Below are 15,530 nucleotides of genomic sequence, written 5' to 3'. Positions count from 1 at the left end.
GAAACTCTGAGCCAGAACATGATTTTTCTAAAAAGTTGGGTGTTTGCCTCGGAAAGGTGTTACCGCCTCGAAAACCCGCCATCATGTTCACCCTACCTGCAAAAATAAAGATACATCCCTGAAAAAGCAAACACCTTAAGAAAAACAGCAAGGGATGTAAATGTGAGAAAGGTTAAAGTTTACATTTGCTGCCGTGTTCCTTTGTTGGTAGCATGTATTATAAAAAAAAATAAAATACACCCAAACTGTACATATTATAAGGCTATATTTTTATCTCGGGGTTCTGGTGACACGTACAAACCACTTGAGCTTTGCTTTCGTGGTTTATATTGCCACCAGAAACCCTTGATAAAAATACAGCTTTATATTGTACAGTTGGGTATAGTTTATTTTCTCCATATATCACATACTGTGTTTTATTTATAAACATACACAAAGACACTTGTACATGCAAAGCAGTTTTTTTATTGAAGTAATTCTGAGATATCAATAATGCTATATTAACTAACGCATCGTAACACAATAATTTTTTGGTTAGCAATGGCCTTTCTAAAGAGACATCTATGAAAATATGATAAAACACATAAAAAAATCAGTATTTCCATGTTAGAATTTACGATTCCCATACTGAAAATTTCAGCTTCTGGTGGCTTGTACTTGCAGAGAACCCTGCTTAAACCATCTCAAAATTTAGCTGTAATATCTCTTGAATACTTGAATCCTTTCTACAGAGAGGCTACAGGAAATAAAGCTTCGCATAACAGAGAAATGCAAAAATCTAAAGGAAAAAAATCAAATTATAAAAGGAAACGTGCTGCTGATAAAGATGCAACTATGATGAGCTTTTCAGTATCTTGCCCAAGTTGCGCTAATCAAACTGCTATTTAAAATATACTTTTCATACACTTTGTCAGCAGCTTCTCTTCCACCTGCTTTTTGTACCATTCACAAAGGCAAAAATTTTTATTCCCATCTCTCGCAATCCAAAAAGAAAAGCCGGGAACAAGCAATTCAATAGCCACTTGCTTTTGAATGCATCTCAATGTGCTCCGTTAACTTCTGTTTATGTAAAACACCATTTCAGGCACCAAAGAGACGAGGGGAGTCCTCGGCAGGGGGCTGGCAGGGACAAGCGTGCCAGGCTGGGCAGGAGCGAGCACAGGCGCAGGCTTGGGCTCGCTGGCTGCCCCCTCGGCGAGCCAGATGCTTCCTTAGGGGGAGGCTTGCACCTCACATTTGCCATGTCCCTCCCACTCCCTTATCCGTGCTTTAATGGACATTAAAAATAGAACAAAACAGGACTGGAGATGGGAACAAAATCCATGCACAACAGGCCTGGACCGCTGTACTCATTCTGCTGTAAAATGTAAAAACAAGAAAGGGCAGACGAGCTGCATCCCTCAGGACACATCCCGCTTTTTTAATATAGTGGTGCCACCACACATTTCACTTCGGATGTTGCATTATATTTATATGTCACTCAAATATTTACCATTTTTCTGAATTCTGCTGGGTGCTCTGAGAGCTTGTTATAAGGCAAGTATCCGCGGTTGTATGTCTTGGCTGGTTAGCAGCCGTGGCTGAGCTGCATCAATATGCTAACTTCTCTTTCTGGAGCTTCTCGTGCGACAAAAGCCACTCTTTCATAAGGTTTCCTCCTCCGTAGTTGCCGGTCTGCCCGCTGCTGCAAATCACCCTGTGGCACGGTATTATAATCGGGATCTGCAAAACGCACAAAAATAAGGAAGGGAGCAAAGGGTGAGGCAAAGGGGAGCGGTGGCTGAGGAAGATGCCCATAAATCCACCGCTAAACCAGGAGTCGTCTGCCACTAGACTAGCAGGGACACAGATTGAAGTATCCACGTTAAGGACCACCCCGGCAGAGTCCCGGCCATGCCCAAGGACAGGGTAGCTGCAGCATCAAGGACGTGTTCCTGGCTGAGCTGCTACGATGCAGAAATGGCGCTGATCACGGACTGCTCTGCAACGGCCATGGGCTCTGAACACCAACCAATTCATAGGGAAAAATAAGTGTTGGGGGAAAGTTTAACACATAAAAATGATGTAAAGTCTTAAAAGGGTAAAACCTTTATATAAAATCCCACATATAGAAAGTTCTCTGCAAGAAGCAGATTTTCCTGCCTCGTGCCAGTCCCCTCCAGCAGCCGAGACCTCAGTGCCCAGGGTGGGTGACGAAGCCTCGCAGACCCAAAAAGCACATGAAGATAGCATGGAGGTACAGAACGACTATTAATCATCATCCCAGGATTAGAAGAGGCCGTATTTCTGGAAAAAAAACAGACCACTGAGAAGAGCACTTCCAGGAGCGAGCTTCCCGAGCCCCAGCTCCCTCGGCAGATCTCCTCCTCTTGCTGTAACACCTCTACGTGCACTGCTGAAAAATTCTATATAAGAACAAGGCGCTATTTATTATTTAACAGCAAGTCAATCCAAAATGGGTTGTGAATTTTTAAAACCTACAACAGGAGAGATTTAATTCACACCTAACCAATTTAAGAACTTTTTTCCTCATGCCTTCTACTTTGTATCATTTATAGCCAAATGTCACGGATTCTGAAAAATCAATGCAAGAAGTTACATAATAGACTGATAATGTAGAGAAGTACATAAATGCCTTTTTTTTTATTTTTTATTACAGGTGATTATCATAGTTGAAGTACACACCATAAAAAATGCAATACATCATCTCTAATCACGCCATATGTGTTTTGGTAACTGCATACTAATTCGATTGCAATGATATAGCTGTGAAAACAATAACTTACTAAAAAGTACGCTTTTCACAAATTTGGATATTTTAAGTGAAAAAGTATAATTTATTTATATATAGACACACAGACAAATTACATACTTTACACTGACTTATTTTAATCCCATTTAATAGTTATTTTAGTACAGTTTAAGCTGTGCTCATATTTGAGTCTGGGACACACTGGCCCCAAAGTAGCTGGACAGTTGCCGGCCAGACTTTTGTAAATTGTTTTTTGGGGGATTCTTTTGTTTTTATTAGGTAATTTCAATGGTTGAAATTTAAAATCTCGATCTCAGCCCACAGGCTATCACATTAAACGGGAATACACATAGGTTCTTATTGTTAATCAAGGTTTAATAAAAAATGCTTATAATAGCTGTTTTATTTGGAGTTGGCAATGCCACAAGTGAATTATGCATCCGTGACAACTCCAGTGAGTACTCTATACCATGCCATCCTGCGCTTGGTTTATGACTTCTTTAAAGAAGTTGTTTTTTGCAAGTGTTTTTCTGTTTTGGGATTTCTCCGTCTTTACAATCCACGTGCACAAGTTACTGCAGGCAGATTTTCTTGAGTGACAAAGCCAGAACAAGCCGTAATAAAACACACTAAAAAATCTCCAAGGTTAATTCGCAATTCTTCAAAAATATATACAGTAAATCAGCATATTTTGAAGCTAAGGCTATAAATCTTGCTACGGAGAGGGGCCAAAACCTCTTTCTGAGCCAGTTCCCTGCTGCCACTCAGACAGTGCAAAGACACTCGAACCGGGGGGGTTCATGTACTGGGGAATTTTGTCAGGGAGGTAAGTCGACACCTCCTCCTGCTATGTTGTACGAGAAGATGGAAGGTGTGCCCAAGTGGGTAAAAAAAAGGACTTTATTTTCAGGTGGCGTGAGCTGGCACGCCGTGCGGGGTCTTGGATGTCCCTGGGTAAGTGCAGGACCAGTTCACAAACACAGGGATGCGCGGCTGAGCCTCTTACCATCAAGCAAGAAGAAGAGGGTATGAAATAAATGTAGCTTTTTCCATGCCTGAAATAAAGAATTTCATACTGAGTTTATCCTAACACATGCAAGCGCCCGTACGTCACCCTCCATAGTGTCAGATGTAAAAGAAAATGCAGTACAAAGGCTGTATCAGCACTGTAATTTAAAAATATTGAATATTGCTTCAGTTTGGCTTAATTGTGGTGACAACTTTCAGACTACTAAAATAATTAAACCTGCTAAAATTTATTAGGGCCCTAAGGACATTTTAGAGGGAGTACTACCCTAGTCTGGAGCTTTAATGCCTCAGCTACATTTAATGTAATTTTTATCAATAACCAAGCAGCTCATAATATTATAGCTCCGCTGAAATCTTCATGCTGTGAAATCTAATTCATCTAATACATGAATCCATCACTTACACAGACCCTACCTCAAATGCTATAAAACTTCCAAACCCATAGATTTGTCTCCAACAAAAATAACATGAAGGGGCCCTCGGATCAATAATGGAGTCCCTCTGATTCGGGCACCAGCTGAATATTTTCTCCAACTTTGCTTTTGTTCTTCTGGGTAGAGGCCCACAAGGGAAAGAGCTTGTTTTCACTCGCAGCCTCATCAATACCTAAATCCTGGTGAACAAGTGACACTGAGAAGCTGTAATCAATAGCTCCCTGTGCGTTTTTTCTTCTGGTCAAATGGTTCAGCACTACTGACAGCCCTGACACTCAGAACATGATGCTAAATCTTTATCAACAGCCATCTGGGTGACTGGCAGAACAAGACTTGGGCGGTCATTAACGCTCGTGGCAATCTGTGAATAAACTAACTCCTCAATAATGCGTTTGTTTAGAAAAAAGGTGGGGAAAAAAACTCCCTGCACAAGGTATCGATCGCCTTTGAATTGCATTTAGCAAATTCCGCCTGAGGATGGAGCCGAGCGGTGCTCCGCCGCTGCGCTCCACTCGTTAAGAGTTTTCAATTTGAGGCAACGGAAACCTGACCGTCCCATTATACTGCTGATGGGCTGGAGACCTCCAGAAACTGCCAAACTGTCAAAACCAGATCAGCCAGGCCGTAATGGAAACAGCTGAAATATCAAGTTATAACATACAACAAGAATCACACTCAGCAAAAAATAATCTTTCAGTTTGCTCATGTCCTATTGCTTTTTCTCCCCTTCTTCCCCAACAGAAACAAATACCGTAATGTGACCCAGCATGGGTCCCGGGTTATTGCCAGCCACCGAAGGAATTAATGCACAAGTAGTTTTATGTGTCCGTTCAAATCCACACTTCACAATCTTCTCATAAATGCACGATTACTCCTTCCAATCTCCAATGTTTAAAACATTTTGGCTGAATAACATCCTTGACTTAGGATAGATCGATATTAGTATGAAGTTGTACACTTAGCTGGGCTTTAGCCTAAACAATAACACAATCGGAGAGAATATAAAAGCCAACGTATGCAGCTATGACTGCCGTTAACAGACCGCTGAAGACGTCTTATTTAAGGCACAGAACAGTCATTTAGGATGGCCTTGGACTAATCAGCCCAACATTCGCCATTTCCCATGAGTCTCTGTGATTTCTTTTTGATCCTCCTATGCTAGTCTAATGAGATTTTTAATTGAACTTTATGGGTTCCCTTTGAGGACCACAGACCTTGCAATCAATGTGAACCGCAGTAAACTATTTGAAGTTTGTCTGGCAAAAGGTGAGTCATTCCCACCATGTCCTTGGCATAAACTGAGGCAAAGATGTCGCATCTTTCAGCTGCTGCTGGCACCTATTCCACCTTCTCATAAAGTTGAAGGTCATCGTATGAATTATGTGAAGCAACCCAACTACAAAGGGAAACCTGTGGAATGCACACTACCACAATTAAAGACCAACCCCTGATTTGTAGAAGGGAGAAATGTTCTGGTATTTTGTAGAAAAAGGTGAGATACGCAATTTTATGAACACATTTGAGTAACAAAGCAATGCCAGGCTCGGGTTTATTTCAAACGCTCATTTTTACTGTTATTACTATCCTCATTAAATCATGTTTATGATTGAGTCATCGTGTCTGTAATTTAGTCCTTTAATCATAGGAAGCATCTGAAGGTGCAAACATATTATGATTTTGCTATTTTCCATAGCTTCTGCAGCAATCATGAATAGAAGCATTCACTTTTATTTCACATTCGCAATAAAAGCATTCACTAGTTTCAACTTCTCTCCTGTGAACAAAAATCACTAATCTGCTGCTTAACAAAACATCACATTTCTGCAACAATTTCGAAGCAATTGCTCCTCAAAACCAGTACTTATATCCTAAAGCTCGGGTTGCAGGTGTAGCAGTTGTTAACACCACAGCTCTTTGCATTCTGCACTGATATGTTAATGATGCTGCAGTTCAGATGACGTGTTCAGTTTAATGAACTGTTTAGTCAGATTCAAAGCTCGATATCTCATCTGATAAACAGACTGCAAGTGTGTTTATACACATACAATGTTCATGGGTATCCTACAATTCTGTGCAGGTAGTAGTACACTACCATAGAAACTCACATAATGTCTAATGGGTTTAAGCTTCTAAGCTCAATAAAGAAGTACACCCTGATATTTTAAGCGTGTATCAGATTTTCCTAGGAAACCGTTCATATAAGCAGTATAAAGCTACATTTCGTCCATACACTGTATTGTACTTGACAATACAAACTATTTTAATATGATGGAGTGCTTTCCAATATAATATGGTGTACATTAAGATAAGGCAATACAATGCAAACCTACAGGAAGCAGTTCTCAAAGAATAACAATATAGTGTTGTGCAAAAGGATATGTAACTGCTATCGCCTAGAAATGTACCCAGCTTTGCCCTCAGGCTGCAGTGGAGCAGCAGCATCCAAAGCAGCGGTAACAGCAGGTTGTGGTGTGAAAATTCCTGCTTTTTCCCCTGTGAGGAAGGATGAAAATAGTTCTGAAAATATACAGCAAAGCTACTGCAATTTTTTTAAAATGGGGTCCTATCTTATTATTGTTATTTCCCATCCCATACTACAGCTGCAGTGTTTTCTGTCCCCAGCAGAAATTTTTAAAGTATATTATAGAAAATAATGTATGGCTTTAGGGAAAAAGTTATATTAATATAATACCACCCCAATATTTCATAATAGAAAGCTGATGGTAAAAAAAAAAATCAGTGCTGTAATGAGAGCCCTGCCCATTCCAAAACACATTTTTATCACTACACATCTCCTGTAGTTAGTCTGTAATTTCATGCATATTCCACATGCAAACACATAGTCCTTTTGTACTTTAATGGGAGCACCTATTCACTATGTTTCTCGTATTTCCCATACAAATCTTTACATGGTCCTCCAGGCCTATGAGCCATAATACGCAGGTTGACTATGCATAATATGCAGGTTGATTTTATGAATGAGGTGAAATATAAAGATAATATGTGGCACTGCAAAAAACCCTCACCTTTATTATTTCTATATGTAAAGCCACCAGCTCTTGTGAAAACAGATTTTCTAACCCATTTTGCAACTACACATTGCAGTCTTGTATGTACCTTATTAAAGAAAACACTGAGGACTGAATGTAAAAACAACACAGGAGGTCAAAGATGATGGCAGGTATAATGCTGGAGAAAAGGATAGGAATTCGGGTATGGAAAGACATGTTGCTCAGGGCAAGTGGTAATGAGGGAAAATATCTTGAAGAATGGCCAAAAAGGCCGCAATGATATTAATAGAAATCAAAGTTTTTTATTTTTTTAAAGGCAAGTAGCAAGGGAATGAATGCGTAAAGACAGATATAGTGGCGTTCTCTTTACCAGGTTTTCCTTTCCTTTGCACAGGAACCCGTCAGCTGCAGGCTGCAGCACCAGTCCCATGCCAATCAGTGTGATTCAGGTGCATAAATATATCTGGAAATCTAAACCTGGACAACTAAAAGGGAAAGATAATTACCGGGAAGACAGACAAAGAGGCCAAGTACAACATACTGTTTTTCCAAAATCCACGGGACTAACCTAGAACGCTACTCCCTCCAGTTGGTTCAAATTCAGGCAACTCACCTATATCTAATGGAGAAATGCCATTTACAGCTGGTTTGGAGTGCATGGGGAAAAAAACATACTGACAATTAGGGATTTGATTCAAACGTGTACCTACATGATTTAAAATCCCTCCTCTTCCACATTTTCAGAAACATATCCATGCCAGAGAGGATGGACTGCTGTTAACACAACCAAAGCTACTCACACCCTGTCAAAATGAGGTCCGTGTCAGGGGATAAAAGACTTCCCTCACCTAAGAAAATATAAGAAAGTTTGAGAACAACAAAATGTGTAGAGGCTGATGAATGAAAAGAAGCGCAATGTTTCTATTTCAAATCTAACGCCATAAATGGTAGGGAATAAATCACATTAAACTGGGATGTGCATTATTGCTGATTAAGAACACTTACTGACCTTATTACTCATGGTAGACCAGTTTTCATAGCAGATAAATTTAATCTAATGACATTTAGCCCGCAAAGCTCTCTAAATCCACCATCTTCCATCAACTTTAGTTAAAAGTTGACGTGAACTTACAGGATTGCTCCTCATCGCTCCTCCCACTGCTCTCGCCGCTCTGCTGTTGCCTGCAAGGTCTGCTAATTGCTTGTAGGAAACGGCCTCTCCAAACTTCACGTCTCTCAACAGGGTCCACAACACTTGTCTGGTGAATGAATCTGCAAAGAAGACGAAGCGAGAACTGTTCGTATGCATGGCTGAAAAAACCAAGATGAAATATTGAAAAAACCCAATGCAAAGCAGAGTCTCAATAGCAGCTTTCTAATTTAAATTTAAACAGCCCCGATGCACTGTCCTGTTATTGTATCCTATATTACTACATTTAAATACATGATTATTAGAAAGGGCACTTCAAGTAACCGATCACTATAAAAAAGGATTTAAGGCTTTGATTTTCCTATATTTTTAATTTGCTTCAAGTACAATTATCCTGTTAACTCATACAATGTGTTTTTTCCATTAAATTGGCAGAGTATAAATTAGCATAGAGTCAAATTAAAAAGGGAAGAAATAACCGGCTCTACCTATTTTACAAAGCCCTCGCATCTCCAGCTAATTTCCAACTTCAGCTGGGACACGCGGCAGAAGAAGCCCTAGAGCCAGCGGACTCGGTATTATCCTGGCTGACTGCATTTTATAGTCGAGACCCCCAAGCTACTGCTCAGCATTGCAGACATTACAAAATGTAAGGACTAGCTGTGACCTTGAATGTACGGCACATCCTTAATGATACAGGGCTCTGAAAAAAAATAATGTATCTATATCTTCCATTATTTTAATTTTAATTCACCAGCAAATTGCTTCTAAGTGTTCCAATTGCTGAAATAATGAATAAGCAAATGCATTAGGACCAGCTTTCTTCTGCATCTCAGGGTTTTACCTTCCCAACCCAGGATTATTTTACAAAAGGAAAACTGATAGCCGTGTTTGGATTTTAGTTGGGTTGAACACCTATTGCTCTTCCAAGGCACCTGTAAAAGCTTTGAAGATCTAACTAGTGAATAACTTACTGAGAGGAGCGAGCTGGCGAATAAAAAAAAAAGAAAAAAGAAAAAAAAAAAGGAAAAGAGATCCCTTCCCCCAGCTGAGAGCTTCGGTCTCCTGCTTTGGCAAAGAAACAAACTGATTAAAAACATTTTCTTTCTTTAGTTGTCAAAAAAGACATTGATTATGTTACATAGGAACATAGCGAAATGTGATTTTGTTCTTAAAGGAAACCCATACACCATTATGTGTGTGTTAAATAATAAAAATCACTTCTTAACTGAAGGGAATGATAATCACTTCATTGAAAAAATCTGTTTAGTCTTTATTATAACATTAAGCAAATTAAACATCAGCATAATCCAGGTGATACGAGAAAAGGGTCATCAAAGAAATTAACTTTGTTGTTCATTAATTTACATGGATTAGTAGAGGGCAAAGAGATAGCAAATCTGCTCTAGTTTTTATGATATAATTTCAAACTGTACACCATTTGTGGCAGTAGGGTGACTTTGGGGTTAATCAGACTGATTTGTCCTTTTAATTGCTTTCTATTCAAAGAAAATTCATTAGATAATGTTCTCTTCAAAATTCATGAATCAATTTAACTGAAGAAACCACATTAACAGCTTTGGGTTCATTAGCACAAGCAGTTGTGTTACTAGCTGATTGCTAGGAGGGTTTCCTTAGGCAAACAGATTTTGTTTACTGTGATTTCTTCAGAAAGGTTTATTTCAAATCAAATTGTTACTTATTACTTTTTTAACTTTCTTTTTTAAGCCAGCAAGATTAGTGTTAACCTTGCCTACTCAGGGGTCTCGGGGAATTATTGCCTGATGTCATCTTTTAAATCAATGAAACGCACTGACTGTACGTTGCTGGGGCCCGAGTCCAAAAAATCCCCTTTTTTGCCCTCAGTTTTGGCAGGGGAGGAGGTGGGCTGGGATGTGACAGACCCATAACTTTCTGAAACCTTTAGGAATAAGAGGAGAAGTGGGTGCAGACTGCACTGGAGCACCGAGCGGTCGTGGGAGGATGGGGCAGCTCCAGAGCTCCCCACAGCAATAGCACCACCGTGCCAAGCGATGCCCAAATTATTGAGTACCTTTTAACATGCTAAAAGAGGGTCAGAGATTATCATCTTCTGCCAAGCAGGGGCAGAGATTATCCTCTTTCCAGAGCCACTGTACATTTTTCATGGGAGAATATATACTGTTTCTGCACCCACATAAAACACTGGAAGTTATAGTTCAAAAGAATGAAATATTTAGCAATCATGCACATCATTTTATAAATGTATCTGAAAACTCAATTTCATCCTGTAGGGAGCAAATGCATTAATTAGTTTAAGCAGCTCTAAGAGACAGTGCCAAATACTGTTATTAAACTGTCTGCAAGTGTGAGTGCCTGTAAGCATAACCTGCCCAAATTAGATGGCTGAACTTTCACCAATTTTCAGTGTGTGCCAACATTTTATGCTGTTAAATATCATTATAAAGTGCTGTAAAATACGCACATAAAAATTAACACACACAAATTCTCTCGTTACATGAAAATACTTCATACCTCCGCGAGCTGAGGATGCCTGCGCCATCCTGGAAAGGCAGATGCCAGCAGAGCAACGGCTGAACTGAACCACATCATATGAATGTGAATATCAGAGGTTTTCTCCTTCCTCTGCACCCACCTACAGCGTGCACTGCACTGCTGTCAGCAAAAATACGCCCTCCAGGTGCCAGGCTCTGGACTGCCCTCTTGCCAAGGAACACGTGTTATGGCCAACACAGAGCAACTAGTGTTGCTAGATGCTATTTCTAATTTAAGTGATCAATAATTTGTCAGATTTTACATGAAAATGCACACTTCACCAGTTCCCACTGGGAGCTGGAGCTGCACCAGGAAGGTGGGGGTGAAGGTGAACTGAAGGATAAGGAAGGGAGAGACCTGTGACTGAATTGGGTTTCCAAGTCTCCACAGCCCTAAGGACCTGTTCCCACCTCCAGCTGCTGTGTCCATGGCACCCAGGGACCACAAAGGTAGTTGGGAAGGTTTCATACAATCATAGAATAGTTTGGGTCAGAAGGTACCTCTGAAGGTCGTCTAGTCCAACCCCCCTGCCCTGGGCAGGGACATCTTCAACTAGATCAGGTTGCTCACAGCCCCATCCAACCTGACCTGGTGTTTCCAGGGGGATGGGGCACCCACCACCTCTGGGCAGGGACATCTTCAACTAGATCAGGTTGCTCACAGCCCCATCCAACCTGACCTGGAATGTTTCCAGGGATGGGGCATCCACCACCTCTCTGGGCAACCTGTGCCAGTGTTTCACCACCCTCAGCGTAAAAAATTTCTTCCTTATATCTAGCCTGAATCTACCCGCTTTTAGTTTAAAACCATTCCCCCTTGTCCTGTCGCAACAGGCCCTACTAAAAAGTCTGTCCCCATCTTTCTTTATAAGCCCCCTTTAAGTACTGAAAGGCTGCAATAAGGTCTCCCCGGAGCCTTCTCTTCTCCAGGCTGAACAACCCCTGTTTAATGACAGGCGATGGGAGAATGACTTCTTGGATGTTTTCCTCCTACAGACATCACTGTTGCACTACTCACTGGTCAAAAACATCGTAATTGCACCTTACTATCAGCCCTGCTAATTGCGTGGTAAATTGGCAAAGCAATGCACCATTCCACCACGAGTGGATGTGCCGGGACTGATCTGAAATTAGTATTTACAGATAAGTTACATGCCCCTAAAAAGGGGGACTTAGCCTGAACTTGCTGTTGATGCCTAAATGCTTCAGAGGTCACTCGTGACAGCCCGCTAGACTTTAATTCTCCATATAAACACATTACGTCCATGGGGATAACAGAGTGAAAATCAAGTTTACTTTAACACCAGCCGTATCATAACTTTTAACAGTGTAATTGAAGGTGGCAATTAGTACAAAGAAGTGAAGTCATATGCTACTATCTAACAAAGTGCTGCCACAGCATTTATCGTGTTAGTAAGGGGCTCAGCCCCCAGGGCAGGCAGGATGGATGCTACCAGCAGCACAGGGGGGAAAAAGCAGAGTTACCAGTGTCAGTCCCTTCCTGCCCCCTCTGCACCTCCTTGCATAGTTCTTGGTGCAAGAGAGGTTCATAAGATACACAGTCTGATTTTACATCCTTTTTAATCCCTTTGATTAAGAGGGATTAAAGACAGACCATTTTTTTCCTTCTCCTCAACACTGATTGCTGGGAATGTTAGTTTTTCTGTTGTTTGGTTGTGGTTTTTTTTTTCCCCCAAGGGTTTTTGCAAATGCAAAGAAACAGTTATAAATACTCACCCCTTCTCACCATCTTTTTCGCAGCCTGTCTGGGGTACTACATAGGCAACTTTTTTGTTTGTTTTTACGCTTACCAGTTTTCACCGTTATTACTATTGGTAAAATATCAAGCACAATACTTCAAAAATACTCCAATTTGTCCACAAAACAGCAGCATGAGCTTCCACCTAATCCAGAAAAACTAACTTGGCTCTTGGACCTTGGAAGAACAGACTCATATTCTGAAGAACTGAAGAATAAACTGAAGAACTTTTACTGACAACAGGCAACTACATAAACAGTTAATGCAAGCAAGAGTGCTAATTTTTAGCAATTTTGAACCTCCTTCACTATTAAATAGGCAGTTTAAGCCATATTAAGCATGTCACCTAAGCAGCAATCTGAATACTGACAATCACTGCTACCCTACCCTAGACTGAAATAGCAAGCGGTATGTGAAAGAGATAAATGCTTGTCTAAGTCTCTTAACTGTTTAATTATATTTTGCTCTTGTTATGAGGGAGATCAAGAAATGCTTTTCTTCCCTTTACAATAGCTGCAAGTCCCTGACCATTGGTACTCTATGGTAAAAAATGCAATTATTAGTTGCTATTAAAGGATTACTGGGAATATAGATTAGACAGTATGGTGATACCATATCCCATAAAAGAGTCCAAACATCTCACTGCAACAGAGACAAAGGATTGCTTAAAATCAGGGGTGCTGCAACCATCTGGCAAAAATCATTCAGAAAAGTCTATGAACTTTTATTGTTGCTGTCTGCATGCGTGATATTGGTATATTATAGAGACAGAATGTGCCTAACTGAAAATAATGAAGTTAAACTTTACCTTTATGATTGCTTAAATAGTTGAACCAAAGCAAAGATCTTGGCCATTTTGAATGACGAAGTTTTATGAATGAAGATGCAAAAATAATCTAATTATTTTAGAGTATGTTACTGACTTTATATAAACCATCATCAACTTTATAGTAAAAAAATGTATTTATAAAAATGAAAGTGGCAAAAGTTCCAACAAAATCATATTTCATATTAACAGGTAAATAATGGAGGGATTAGACAAGTATTTACCTGAATTCCACCTCTAGCTAGTCCAAGATCTGCGAGAGCACCTCTGTGCCTGTTATTTTGGATATAGAGTTAGACAAAAATTCCTCAGCTAAAAACATAGTAATTCCATTTACAAGACACAGATCTAAAGGAAATCCCCTGCCTCAAAAGCATCAGTCTAAAAATGTTTTTTTTAACATTTTTGTCAAAAACTTCCTTGCAGAATAAAATTCACACGCTCATCAGGTCTGCTATTAAGCACAGACATACAGCACCCTGTGCATTTACTTCTCCTCCTAATGTTCATCTTCTGAGCTTGTACTAGTAGTTCGCTCAAGGTTCCTACTATACCTTTGCCCAGCCTTGGCTCCAGCTGAGGTCTCTTCCCACCACTCCAAAACAAACAAGCGTTTGTATGTGATAACTACCACATTGTTCCTTTCCCACCATCACTCTACAACTGCATGGTTCAGACGACTCATGCAATAGTTTCCCATGCTCTGTCCTATTTATGATTGCATTTAATTAGCTAAATTAATGTTTATGCCTGAAACATATCACTTTCATATCATCCAGATCTGACCCCATGGTACTGCCAGCCGAGTTGGACCTCAGTTGATTCCCCACCTCGTAAGAGGTGGGTGCTCAGTGCCACCCTCTGCAGGGCAGAGCCACCGGACCGTCACGGACAGCACACCTCGACTGCAGACCTATCACACTTTTAAATGTTTTTATTTATTTACTTTATTATTTCTCACCAGTGTGCCCCTATACCATGGATCATAACAATGAAGTTGTGTTTCTAGTGCATATTGCAGTGGCACAACTAAAGGAGTGGTAATTCTTCAAAACACTGCATTTTTTCCCAGTAGAGAAAACATTCTACATTCATTCTACATTTATCTGTAGATAAATTAAGGTCAACTGCGGTGCATTTTGACTACAGAACTAGCAACCATTCAAGCAGATGTCATTAAGCGTTCAAAAATTCAAAAACCCAAAACAACCCAGAATGTAGCACTGACAACAGTTGAAGTTAACTGCCCCCTCCATTGTAGCATCTTTGGTGAACATAACTTCTTGCAGCAGACCCTGCTGTGCCCATTTCTGACCCAGCGCAAGCCCTGCACCTTCTCTTCTACTCATTTCTGAATACTGCTCTGCAGATACAGTTGCATGAGTAAATACTTAATGAAATTCAAAACATCAGTTCATAAATATTAGGCAGTCCATATTAAAACCATTAGAGTACACTAGAGCTTTTGATAATGTGGCTCAGGTGTTATCTTGTGCTCTCCCACAGGTCACGATGTTCCCCTTTCTGAGCAGTACAGAAATGTGGGCTAGGGGAATGCTTTTATAACGCTTTTATGTATTGCCTATGCATGTATGTGTTTGCAGTATGTAATATAATAAAATATAAACACAACTATAATTTATAAACATACTATGTATCTGTATCACTTAAGTGAAAAATGTACCAATATGCTTTCTTTTAATATAGAGAATGTTCAGGGTGGCTCGCATTAAGTGGCCGAGCTATGTTAAAACCCAATTAATGGGAGCTGTTTCTGATCTGTAGTTTAACACAGTTTTAAATGCAGTTCCCTTCAGACTGCTGAAGGGGTTGTGGGGCCAAATTCTATCCTTAGAAGCAAGTAACTCTCCCTGGACCTCATCCAGCAGTATTTCTGCAGGTTAAACTCCCTGGAAGTCAGTGGGTGTTTTACTCGAGCGGTAACTGATATTCTGACCCATTTTTTGTGCAGTAGCCTTAATAGCAGTTTGCTATGCACTTGCAAGAGCAGACTATAATTTTAGAGCTGATGGAA

General features: G+C 40.2%; 1 protein-coding gene across 2 annotated transcripts in view; it reads right to left on the bottom strand.

Annotated features, from left to right (window-relative positions):
* Nucleotides 1-446: 446 nt before the first annotated feature.
* Nucleotides 447-15,530, bottom strand: part of MGMT (O-6-methylguanine-DNA methyltransferase) — a 176,411-nt gene continuing 161,327 nt past the window's right edge. For both annotated transcript variants that reach the window (XM_009277966.1, XM_009277967.2), the window contains 2 exons: nucleotides 8,359-8,498; nucleotides 447-1,722 (listed from right to left, as the gene is read on the bottom strand). In XM_009277966.1, coding sequence (XP_009276241.1) covers nucleotides 1,591-1,722; nucleotides 8,359-8,498 — 272 coding nt within the window. In that variant the 3' untranslated portion in view covers nucleotides 447-1,590. The remainder of the gene's footprint in view (nucleotides 1,723-8,358; nucleotides 8,499-15,530) is intronic.

Source organism: Aptenodytes forsteri, unplaced genomic scaffold (assembly GCF_000699145.1).
Source record: "Aptenodytes forsteri isolate BGI_AS27 unplaced genomic scaffold, ASM69914v1 Scaffold15, whole genome shotgun sequence".
Classification (NCBI taxonomy): domain Eukaryota; kingdom Metazoa; phylum Chordata; class Aves; order Sphenisciformes; family Spheniscidae; genus Aptenodytes; species Aptenodytes forsteri.
This window is presented reverse-complemented; position numbering and strand designations above follow the sequence as displayed.